Here is a 13,276-nt window from a genome sequence, read left to right as displayed (position 1 = left end):
TAAAGGTCAGTGTTGGGGGTAACGCATTACAAGTAACTCGAGTAACATAATCAGATTACTTTTTTTACTGTAAAAAAAAAAAAGATTTAAAAAGTAAGTTACCTGGTTGCCTTAACATTTTCAGTTAATTGAAATAAAAAATTTTAGTTAATACAATGAACATTTGAGAATCGACATCACCCTTTATTCAAATATTATTAAAATATTGTGTGAGTATATTGCGTAATTGTGTGTTTTATTTGTAATAATGCAGTGAAACATGCCAAATTGTGCTATTTTCATGATTTATCACAACATTTTTTATTTATTTATGTGGTTCAGATACAATAATATTTTGAGTTTCTATTTGTAAAAACCAACTTCCTTCATTGTTTTAACTCAAATTTTTTATTTCAATGAACTAAAAAATTTAAGGCAACCAGGTTACTTACTTTTTTAAGTTAAACCAACAAATTTTTTTTTATTGTGTACAAGTTCATTTCAACTCTCTATATTGCAATTTACATTCAACTGACTTACAATTTTGAGTTGAATCTTGTATAACTTAAATTAAAAAGTTGAAATTGCTTAACTTATTTTGATTTTGAGTTAAATTAACTTAAAAACATATGTTGTCATAACTTATTGATCCTGTAATTTTTTACAGTGTAGTAAAGTAACAAATTACTTTTAAATTTACAATGGAGTTACTTTTTCAAATAAGAGACGCACTTTGTTTCCCTATTTATTGACTGGCAGCTCTCCTGTCTTCATGTTGAGAGGAATCGGGAGTAAGTGAAGAGGCGTTGTGTGTGAACATGATTGGTATTGTAGTTCTAGACTAAATGTGAACAGGCATTTACTCATCTCACTTGCACAAAAACAGATTCAGTATCCCTCAAAATGAATAATATCATTGAAATGTAAAATCAGAATACTACACAAACCGCCAATAATGAAATATTTATATGTATTTAATCTCACTTTATTGACCAATGTACTTGCGGCTGACTTTCAGTTAAACCATAAGCTAAAATGTCTTGTAATAAAGTTGAATAGATTATTTTTTATTGGTGAAGTGTTAAACAGTACGCTGGCTATTCTTCTGCAATCCAGAATGGTAGCACAGCTTAAAATTAATTTGAGCTGCGCCCTCTACTGTACATGCGTGAATTTGCATTTCCTTCAGCTTTATTATTTACATTTTGGTGTGAAAGGGCCTTTACATTTGCCCAAAAAAGCCAAGCCTAGCCCAGGTGAGACAAAAGTAACGCAAACATAACATAACACATTACTTTTCTTAAAAAGTAACTAAGTAACACAATTAGTTAGGGGACTACTAGAGCATTACTACTAGAGATGCGCGGATGGGCTATTATTTCATCCGCAACCGCATCACAAAACTCATCATTCATCCGCCATCCATTCGCACCAATGTTTTTTGACCAATTTTCAAAGATGCACCGCCCGCCATCCACTGATTGTAATGGGCGATGCAAGGCGTTGCTGACGCGAGCCGCGAGGCTAGAAAGCACTTGCCTGTTCTAGAAAGGATTCTGATCCAATGCAGCAAAGATATTTAGATGCGTTCACACTTGTAGTGTGGTCCGTTTGGTCCGGACCAAAAAACAAAACATATAGTCCTGGTCCGCTTAGCGTTCACTCTGGCATTTTTAACAGCGAACCTAAAGTTACCGAACCAAAGGCATAGGGATACGGTCACAACCTGATTGGTCGTCTTTTGTGACGTATATTTCGCGACGGAGCTGCTTACCGAACATTCAAAACAATGCTGTGTGCTGGATTAAAAGCCATAATTTTATGCGTGTACATATGGTTTTATTTTCACCAGCTGAGAACTCGCCAAGAGCTCATAACATGTTCAAAACATTCAGAGCAGCAGCAGGATTTCCTCCGTTGTGCAGAATCGAAGATCTGCATATATTGATGAGGCACTTTCCCTCCTCGTTGCTCCACGTTTGCCCTCTACTCATTTCATTTTCAGTCAAATCAGCTGACTTGTAGCGTCGCATCTTGTGACATCACGTCCTGTTTTTGATTCGTTTACATGTCTTTGGTCCGTGTTGCGTTCATATATCAATCGAACCGCACCAGAGTTGGTTTGGAAGCGGACCGAGGCCCATCTTTTTAGCGTCTCGTCCGCTAGTTGGTGCGCACCAGAGTTCGAATGGCAGCATTTACATATGTTAAAATGAACCGCACTAAACGAGCAATCGCACCAGGGTTTGTTTTAATCCAACCAAACATGACAAGTGTGAAGGCACCCTTAAAGGCTAAAGTCCCTACCAGTATAGCCTATTGGCTACGAATATTGTATCCCCAGAATATCAGCAGTGAACTCCGTCTCCGATCGGCGCACAGGGACAAAAATAAATAAATATCCTAAATAAAACGCACACCGGCAAACCTAACCGTACCTGAATAGGCTACTGTACAATTTTATCATTGTAATAAAAACACAATTTGGCACATCATTTCAACATGCTGCTATTTAGCCCACTACTAATTAATGCCTTTTGCAAAAAGAAAGAAAGCTTGAATAAAATAATAAGTCATTCACATTATAGGCTAATTAACTCTACGGACTGTCATGTCAGGGTGACGACAAAGACGAGTCTGAAGAAATTAAACAGTTAATTTTGACTGCATGAGAAGAGCGCGTCTTTTTCAGGCAGACTTCAGTGCAATTTGTTTTATACCAGCACGCTTAACAATCGTACAAGAAACAAACTATGGAGCCTTGATATTAAAGAAACGCCTATTCTCAACGTGCATGATCACATTTTGAATTGTCCATAACAACCCCAAAACTTGCCTGCTTGCCTTGCACATCTAATTAATGGGCTATTTTTCTCACCTTCTTTTTTTGCTGTGCATTTTATTGAGCTTGTAGAAGTTTAGCTCTTGCGTTCTTCTGACCATCTCGGGCTGCCATTGCCCGATGTCATTTCTGATATCACTCCATAATCGGTCTCTCTTTTAAATGAATATTCCCCGAGTGGTAGGCTACAATGACTTCCTGTTTTAAAATATAACTAATATCGTAACAAAATAACCCAGTCTCATCTACGAGATGTCTCGTTTAGGCCTCCATACTGACAGCTGTGCTCATAGCTTGCAGGTTTGCTTAGTGGCCTACCAGGTGCTGCAACGATATTTAACAACGTATATATTGTTTTTCATTTGATTGGTTCAACCGCCACCCGTCCGAATTTTATACAAATATAATTTTCCGTCACATCATCCGCCCGATCCGCGGTTTATCCGCGGCTTTGACCGCCAATCGCGCATCTCTAATTACTACTTTCTCCAACACAGCTAAAGGTCATTTTGTTTTCAAAAGATCTAGCAGGTCCAAAATATGCAAATGGCGATGACTGGTGGGACATAGGTGCCGAACATGCTGATTGGTTAACGCAGCATTTTTATCAACCACCATTTTTAAAAGTCTATTGTGGTGCGTGCAGTAAGAGTTGTTTGCTATTCAAATCAACAATGGAGATTAAGAAATACGACAGATGGGCCAGAGTCAAGGTTCAGGCTTTGTTAAACATATATGCAAAGGACGAAATCCAGGGGGAACTGGAAAGTCGCGCGCATTCCTACGTCACCGGACTAATCTTCCCAGTACTTTAGATTGCGATGGAAACACAGAGAGCAACAGGTCTGGGGGGGGGGGGTGTTCCTAGAAAAAAAAGCTCCTGGGACTAATTGTTCCGGGTAACTTTGGTGGAAACAGGGCTTATGACAATATTCTACATCCCTAATCCTACCCAATAACTATTAACAAGCTGTAATCGGGTGTAGTCGTAGTTAATCGTTTGTTAATAGTGAGAATTGGACCCTAATCTACAGTGTAAACAGGATAAAGCAATTTTCCAGTGAGATTAAAGACTATGGGACTCAACATCAAACAATGTAATCATTGCATCATTAGCTGGTAGGAGGGTGGAGCTTCTGGAATGCCATAACCAGTGGACTTGACATGACAGTGTCATGAGGTTAGAGTCTTAGACCAAGGGGGACCAGGTTTCAGGAGGCTGGGGCCCCTAAAGCGGATGAGTTGGCCAGTTGTCTTGGCCTCTTTCTCATTGGCAGGGGGGTCCTGTCAGCTCAAAGCAGGGGTGCCCTTTGAAGCCATGACAGCAAAGAGGGCCAGGTCAGGGAGAGGAATAGCAGATGGCTGGGGGGGTTTCTGAAGGCCAGTGTCACACACATGCAGGGTCAACACCTCTCCATGATTTACTCCTAATTCCAGAGCTTCAACCCCACTCTCATATTTCTGAACAGACCTTAACGTTCCATATTGTATACATCCAAAACCAAAGGCTTTCTATTCAAATTAACGAGTGAGAGAGACACGGGTGACCCAAATTAGCTAGAGGTGTCAGAACAAATTTACCAAAGATCAATATCTTTCTTGGATCAGAGCTGAGGTAACGAATGCGTTCAGCATGGGAACTCAGGAGAAGTGATTGTAATTGATTCGGATCTCAGAATCAACGTCACTCAGAAAACAGACTCTGAACCCCAGCTGTGAGTTGACCACAGTTTACTTGAGCCAAAACCTGACCTACCTCAGATCAGATCAAAAGCATGTCTGCTTTACTCAGCTACAGTATAGCGAAGAAAAATCCTTATAAAGTGGAAAAAGTTGCTTATTAGATGCATCTGCAAACCAGCATGCATTCAACGTGGCTGCAGGTGGAAAGATTCGGTCAGTGGAAGAGACTGAGCATTCGCTAAATAAGCTTTTCTAACATGTCACCAAGGCAAAAACGTCAGTCATGCTTGAGGTTAGTTGCAGTGACAGATGAAATTAGGTGGCTTTCTCCATTTCGGAACGCAATAACTGATGCAAGACTGGGATTGGATTCATTTGGATTGATGAATTTCTACAGTAAATGCCTAAACCAACAGTGTTACATCTGCTCTTGTGTTAGAAACTCCTCTATTATAAGATTGGATGCAGAGAACATTGCTCTCGGTTGCTCACTAATGAATACAGAAGAGTCAGCATTACTGTGCATTGTGATAATTGTCTGTGCAAAGATAAATCTGTGATCCGCACATTTCCCACAACTATTGAAAACGCTCTGCAACGTTGTGCCGCTATGTCAGTGGGTGGTAAGTTAAACCCTTAAGTTCACACGCATCCAGAAGTGGCCAATACAGAAACGCTGACCAGAGACCCAGTATCTGGCCTTAAATGGGGAAGCATTAGTGTAATACTGCCCAAACCAGAGGTGCTCGGTCGAGGCCAGAACAACCTCAAGACGGCAGAGCATGTTAACTGGCATTCTGATGCCAGGCGCTGGACTGAAATCAACCAGCAGCTGCATCCTTCTCTTTGTTTCTTTTGGCTTCATTCGAGAATTGAAAAAGAACAGAGAGACACCACAAGATTTGAGCAGGGATTTGCTGTGCCTAATACTGACCAGGCACATTTCACACTCCAACTTTGAATTACGTTAGTTTTGTTCTGTGGTAAAACAGTTCCAAATTTGAAGAAAAGCTCCAAAGTCAATACGACTTTTCTTTCTGGCAGGACAAGAGTATCTAAATAGTAGCCAGGAACTAAAAATCATGTAATGCATTTTTCAAAGAAATCTTAACATCTTTACAGTAAGTTTCAGTGTGTCGACATTCATTAATACATCCGATGTAAGGGAGCAATTTATAAATCCAAAACACTCACCTATCGACGTATCTTCGCATCGAGTCGCTCAGCGTGATCCCCAGGGTTGCGTGCATGAACTCCGGCTGCCGTAGGAGCCGATAGTGCAGGGGCTCGCAGTCTCGACAGAGAGGACAGTCAGGTTTGGACGTGAGCAGAGTAGCGTCAATTTCCAAATGTTGCTCCATGGTGAAAAACTGCACTCCGTACACCTTCTCATGCACATCCAGCTTGATGGTCAGCGGCGTGTCGCAGAACAAATTGCTGGGACCCAGAGACAGGTTGTTGCCACCTACAGTCAATAAGATGACATTGTGGATGGCAGGGAGAACGGTTTCCTCCTGGGAGGAGAAGGTCACCCACACCGTGAGGGAGTCAGGGATCACCGGATGTGCAAACTCCAGCTGTAGCATGCAGCCTTGCAGAGGGCAGGGAGGGGGCACCTTGCCCAGATCCATGCCGTTATGAGGACTCCACGTGCGGACGCTGGGCTCGCACGCCTGCTCCACATCTGGTGGTCCTAAGAGATGCATCAATTGCATTAAAATCTATTAGAGTATTTCAGAGCAATGTTTAGTCTGAGAGAGTTTTAACCTGTGGTCTCCTTTTCAGTATCCCATTACCGGTCAATGAAAGGAAAGGCTACTGTTTGCGACACAGATAGAAATGAAGCAATTCTTTTGCTCTTGTAGAAGGGGGGCTAACTTGAGGCTTGCAGTTTATCTCGCTCAGCGAAGGACATGAACCAGATTTTCAAACAAGAATAATAACTCTACGGCACCCAAGCCAAAAGCAAACAGAGAGCCTTAGATTTCATGGATAGGATCGCTTACTATTGCATACAAATTCCAGAAATATCTATGCAAAGAACACTTCGATAAAATCTTTAGAGGTCTTGTAAATGTGGCAGTACCCTTGAAAGGTCAACTATGTACCTAATTTACCCCCCTAAAAGTTCATAGTAGTACCTCAAAGGGGACTGAAATTCACCTTTTAGGGGTAGACAAGGTACAAGTACATAGGTACAAACACACCCAAGCCCAGCTTTTGCTAACTGGTTAGGATCGCTTCCTATTGCATACAAATTCCAGAAATTTCCATGCAAAGAACACTTCGATAAAACCTTTAGAGGTAGAACATCTTGTCAATGTGGAAGTACCCTTAAAAGGTCAACTTTGTACCTAATTTACCCCCCTAAAAGTTCATAGTAGTACCTCAAAGGGTGCATGGTGCTGAAATGCACATTTTAGACGTTTACAAGGTACATCGTTGTATAAGTACATAGGCACAAACATACCCAAGACAAGCTTTTGCAAACTGGATAGGATCACTTACTATTGTATACAAATTCCAGAAATATCCATGCAAAGAAGACTTCGATAAAACCTTTAGAGGTACAGCATCTTGTCAATGTGACAGTACCCTTAAAAGGTCAACTTTGTACCTAATTCACCCCCCTAAAAGTTTATAGTAGTACCTCAAAGGGTACTGAAATGCACCTTTTAGGGGTTGACAAGGTACATCGTTGTATAAGTACATAGGTACATCCACACCCAAGCCAAGCTTTTGCAAACTGGATAGGATCGCTTACTATTGCATACAAATTCCAGAATTATTCATGCAAAGCACATTTCATTCAAATTATTCTAGTCTCAGAAAAAAAAGTGCAAAAAGTTTACCTTTAGGGGTACAACATCTTGTCAATAAGGTCAACTTTGTACCGAATTTACCCGTAAAAGTTCATAGTAGTGCCTTAAAGGATGCATGGTACCGCAACTTTTAGGGGTTGACAGGTACATAGTTGTCTTTTAAACATACTGCAGTGTCTCCCCTACTACCTCAGAGACTAGCTATTGCATTTTTTTCTGAGAGTGTGCAGTGCTGATGTAGTAAACGTTTCAAGGAAACATTGCATCATATTATCAATAAAATAAAACCAGTAGCCCAGTACTGTGCAGTATCTGAAGTGAAGCAGGGACATTAAATCATAAGGTACAGCAGAAATGCATGACATGTTGTTAAACTTCATCTTGCCTGTCCATTGCTCCTTCACGTCCTCGCTCGTTTCTGTGGCAAGAAGCAGAAATCCGAGCGACCTGAGGATGAGGCCCGCACAAGGCTTTCGATTTCAGCCTGGCAATTACCTCTCATGTGCTGCAGTCCAGCCATATTTGGAGTCAACAGCAACTCATTTTACGGGGAGTGACGTACCCCAACATTCATCAAATGTGGGGAGAAGCCAGGGCACTGTAGACAGTGTGTTCTCCTGCTTTTCCTTTGTGCACTTCCAAACTGGAAACAGCAAAAGCCATTTGCTAACCTCATTTCTGGGCAGTGCACAAAATTCCAGTGTTTAATCAACTGAGCACTGAGTTTTTGGCTTTCCAGGCCACATCATCTCAACACGTTTATTATTGTGAGTATGTGTGTGGCCAGAATAGAAGTAAACATACAATAAAAATGTCTTCGATACCGCAGGTTTACGCTCTAACCTTGCTTACGCTGCATTTGACCGGCCACAGAACTTTTCAAGATGGGAGCATATCTTCTTGCGAGCGCTTTTAAAAAGAAATGGCTGTAATGAATGTATTCATCAGGTAGTCGTTTCACAAGTTGAACAACTGCCATCTTTTATCTAAATGACTCCGCGGTGGACTAATAACCCTGTCCCGGAGGTATTCAAGTCAGGGTTCAGCCGCCACAGCAGCGGTGAGCTGATTTTCAAGGTGACCTGACAATTCGCCCATGAATTAGTGCCTTGCATTTTCACTTGATTAGCTAATCCCATCAGGGTATTAGCTTGTCTAGGAAAGTGCTCATTCATGGAAAAAAGGGAAGGTGGGGGGCTGGCGTTATATGGCTGAAAACATCCCGCTTAAGGTAATTGCGGTACGTTGAACTGTGAGCGCAGGTTTGCTTCAGTGAGTTTCCCAGTATGACGTTGGAACGAGCCTAGTGAAAACAGCTGAGATCAAGCCCAGTAAATGATACCGCTAAACAGTAAACAGATTCTGATTGAAGTGAGCCATGTGACTGATAGTGACCAGGATCATTCAACTAAAACTAAAACCATAAATAAATAATACATTTCTTCATGTGAAATAAAATAAACTTTATCTAAAATAAAAAAAATTTTTTTTTCAAATATCTCAACATTACGGAGCCATGCAAGAAAAAAATAAAAAATTGTTCCCTCGACTTGCTAAACCGTCCACACGATTTACTAATTTGTTCCCTCAATTTATAAATTGTGCGCATTTATCCAGCATGTCATGTGCGGGGCTCCATACAACATATCTCATTTGCATTTCGTGTAACTTAATGCACTAAAGTAACTAAAGCTGAAATAAAAATGAATAAAAACTATATAGATATATTAAAACAAAAACTATGACAAAATTGTCAAAAACACAGGCTTGTTGCCGAAATGTTTGTAAAAATAAGGTTGTGAGTGAGAAGTTTTCTTTATAAACTCTATCAACGGTAAAATTAGGGTGCTTTCACACCCGCCTCATTTAGTTGGGTTGAATCGTACTAGAGTTGGTTTTCCCCTTTGGTGTGGTTCGTTTGGTCAGGTGTGAAAGCAGCAATCGCACTCGGGTGCGCACCAAAAGCGGACCAAACAAGCGTACGAGAGCTCCTTGAAGAGGTGAACGTACTCTGAAGCGGTTTGTTTGTGGTGAGAACGTGATCCGACCTCGAACAGACCCAACTGCAAAAAGTACTGATCATTTTTGGACTAAACCAGCTGCCGTAGTCAGCTGCGCTGTGCATTATGGGATGAGGAAGAGTTCGTTGACAGTTTGCACTTTAGCATGGCAGCTTTAGACAAACACCAAGGTCGTGTGGTCATTTAATTGCTGTCCGAATCCACATCTCGAAGTTTTCAAGAATATATCACTTCAAAATTCACTGTTTATATCCTTTTTGACCCCTGCAGAGCACCGTAGGGTTGCGCTGTAATTTGGATGCATTTCTAGACTTGTATTTCTTTAAATGCTGGCAAGTATTTTCAAGAGCAATATATTTCACCACCGCTCAAAAAATAAAAAGAAGAAAAGCAAGTAAACATTTGAATTGGGCCCTTATTTACGGTAGCATTTATCTTATCATACCAAGCATATGACATTTTATTTACAGCACAATCATGTTATGGACCACGTGAGCAGCGCGCCGATCACAAAACTCTCCCCTCCACCGTGAATAAATCACAATCCAAAAGCAGGAGTTTTAGGTTTTCATAATCTGCACATTTATTTTTACAGACTTCCATGTGAGAAACAGAGGCGAACGGCGCGCGACATACGTCACGACTAAACGTTAGCGATTGGTTATGGCAGATCCAGAGCGGCTCTGGGCAGATCCAATAGTTTTAAACTTCTGCAGAGTTCCCGCCTTCAAGGAAGTTAACGCTCGTCAATGGAGAGAATGGTGGCCAGACTCTCTGAACAGTTGAAATGTACGAGAGTCTGGTAGGACCAGGCTAGTGTATCATGGCTTTCAGCATTGATATTAATAAAAAATGTTTCTTGAACAGCAAATCATCATATTAGAAAGATTTCTGAAGGATCAGTGACACTGGAAGACTGGAGTAATGATGATGAAAATTTAAATTTAAATTGAAATAATATATATATCACCGGTGACATAAGAGATTTCACACCAAAGGTTATTTCAAAATCATTTAAAAGACTGTAAAACTTTTGACCGGTAGTGTACATTTGGTATAAATCGGAGCATCTTTGTGCCATGTTTAAAAACATCTGGTCAAATTGCTCCACAATGTAGGATGGACTGTTAGTCATTGAGAGATGAGGCTTTTGAGTTTTTCTTTTCACTCTTCAATCAGCCCAACATGAGATTTTCTGTGGCCTAAAGTGCCAAGAGTGGGTTTTACGTTTTCCCCCAATCTGCAGTTTTTTTTTCCTTCTCCCCCTCAAACTTTCTCTCGTGCTTTTTTTTTTCTTTGTCTGCTATAATTCTCCTGGCCGTAAAGATTTACGAGAGAGGCACTCCGACTCATGAAGGTTGCGAATACAAACAGCAGGAGTGGCTTGACGACATGAGCCACAAACCCTGTGAACTCCTCGGCCGGCAGGTGGAGCGGCCGCGCCACGGCGATGCCATCGGGGAGACGGATCAAAAGTGGGTGGACGCTGGAAGGCCGTCCCCTGGCCAAGAAGCACAAACAAACAGATCGCCAAGCAGCTGTGCTGGGGTCTTCGGTGCACGTCACGCAGGATGAGCACTGGCGTAAGAGGGGCGCGCAGAGGGGACTGAGATTAACAGGGCATCTTTCCAAGAGGGAAAACAGAGAGCCGTTTACACGCTGCAGCAGCGGCAAGCCCAGGCATGTCTCCGCAACACTGCAACAAGCGCGGCATGTGTTAATGTTTGTGTGAGAGAGCGCGTGTGTTTATTTTTAAGACTGTGAACGTGTGCTGCCTAAAGAGAGAGTGCCATATCAAAGAAATTCTGAATTACGGCCTATGCAAAATGATGGGTTTTAAAGCGAGGTGCTCTCTGATAAGGTTAACAGCAATCGCTGACCCGCATCCGTCAATGTCTGCGTGAGTTCATTATCATCAAAGCAGGATTTTGAAGAGGAAACACTCCTCCGATTGATAATGACCCTTTCCTTCTGCTAGAGATATAAATCAAAACTGCAAGACACCATCTCATCAAAAAGGCATGAACTAACGCGTCCTGACCGTGGGAATCGTTTTAATTGCAAGGAAACGCAACGCCTCCTCTAAAAGCACTAGAATTTGTAATGTGATTTGAATTACGATACCGTCATAGGCAGTTATGGGGGTAATGCATTGCAAGCAGGGCTTGACCTGCCACTGTGGCTAGTGGTTTTCCAAAGTTACTAGCCACTCAGCATTTTATTTTTTATAGATATTTTTATATTATCTCATCATTTGGCAGCAGAAATATTAGGCTGCTGTCACTTTAAAGGGATATTTCACCCAAAAATGAAAATTAGCCCATGATTTACTCTCCCTCAAGTCATCCGAGGTGTGTATGACATTTTTCTTATGTCATATAAGAGTTATATTAAAAATGTTCTGGCTAATCCAAGCATTATAATAGCAGTAATAGTTGCTCTGTTTTTGAAGTCTATAAAAAATGCATCTGTCCGTCAAATAACGTGCTCCACGTGGCTCCGGGGTGTGAATGAAGGCCTTCTGAAGCGAATCGATGGATTTTAAATCCATATTTAAAATTGTATTTCCTTTTTTTCTATGGCTCTGTATCAGCCGTACCCGCGCCATCACTTCCGGCGAATAAGGTCAAAATACCGGCGCGATCATAGATATATACATAGACTCCTCATTTGTGCCTGCACGGATCGGTCGAATGAGGCATCTACGTATATATATATTTGATCGCGCCAGTATTTTGACCTTATTCACCGGAAGTTATGGCGCTGGGAAAACTAGATGACATTCGTCTGATAAATACTGTTGGGTTTCTCGCAGAAACTGATCGTTTCGTGTCTTAAGACATCAATGTGCCGCCACGAGCCGCATGGTTTAATAAGGATTCGTATGTCTGTGTTTTTACTCTCATGGCTCTCATACTCTAAAATATCCCCATTGACATAATTATACGACTATCACACTGCAACGGTTGGAGTTAAAAATCTTCATTTGTGTTCTACTGAATAAACAAAGACACATACATCTTGGAAGCCCTGGGGGTAAGCAGATAAACATAAAAAAATAGTTTTTGGATGAACTATCCCTTTAAGACCTGACGCACGGATCCGTTATTATGTTACGCAAGCGTTTTCTTTCTCAACTGTTTACATTCACTGACTGTGTTTACATGAATACTCTGCATTTTGACAATATTTTGTGTGTACTTGACTGTTTAAGCGCAATAATAGTGTTGTAGTCAAGACCACCTAAAGCGAGACCAAGTCAAGACCAAGACTTTGAGGGGTTGAGACCAAGACAAGACAAGACCAAGACTTTAAGGGGTTGAGACCAAGACCAGACCAGCACTCCTTAACCCTCTGGGGTTCTTCATTTATGGGTCACACTCAGGACCTTTGGGTCAAAAATGACCCGGAGGGCGGGATTAAGATCAAAAAGATTTGAGTAAAATCAATGAAATATCTTGTTGTTCAATAATATTTTTTCTTTTCTTTTTTGGTGTTTTGAGATAATTGTATGATTTTTAATGAATATTTATGCAATAATTATGACCCATTTTTCCCATTGAATATAATAAAAAATGTATATATAAATTTTTTTTTATTAAAGCATTATATCATTTTAGAGTCAAGCCTAGGCCTCATGAAAGCAATTTTTTAAATGAGATCGATGCCATCCGGTGGACACATTGAGAATTTTTATCACGCAAAAGCACATTTTTACCACTATAGATCTTGCGTTTTATAAAAAATAATAAAAAATCGTAGCTTCATCGGAATGGTCCGAAACTTGGTGACTTTATTGGTACTTGGTATATGAACACCCAACACAAATTGGGGACAGGATTTGAAAAGTCTAAGTGGTCGTAAAAAAAAATAGTCACACTCAGGACCTCCGGGTCAAAAATGAACCCCATAGGAAATGAATGGGAAAT

At 40.9% G+C, this 13,276-nt stretch overlaps 1 protein-coding gene across 1 annotated transcript in view; it reads right to left on the bottom strand.

The window, feature by feature from the left end:
* Positions 1-13,276, bottom strand: part of pappaa (pregnancy-associated plasma protein A, pappalysin 1a) — a gene marked incomplete at its 5' end in the record, with an annotated part of 160,837 nt that overhangs the window by 121,564 nt on the left and 25,997 nt on the right. The window contains one exon of the mRNA XM_079815957.1: positions 5,699-6,197. Coding sequence (XP_079672083.1) covers positions 5,699-6,197 — 499 coding nt within the window. The remainder of the gene's footprint in view (positions 1-5,698; positions 6,198-13,276) is intronic.

Source organism: Gobio gobio, assembly GCF_949357685.1.
Source record: "Gobio gobio genome assembly, chromosome: 4".
In the NCBI taxonomy this organism is placed as follows: domain Eukaryota; kingdom Metazoa; phylum Chordata; class Actinopteri; order Cypriniformes; family Gobionidae; genus Gobio; species Gobio gobio.
The sequence above is the reverse complement of the archived record's forward strand: the minus strand, read 5'-3'. Positions and strand labels throughout refer to the sequence as shown.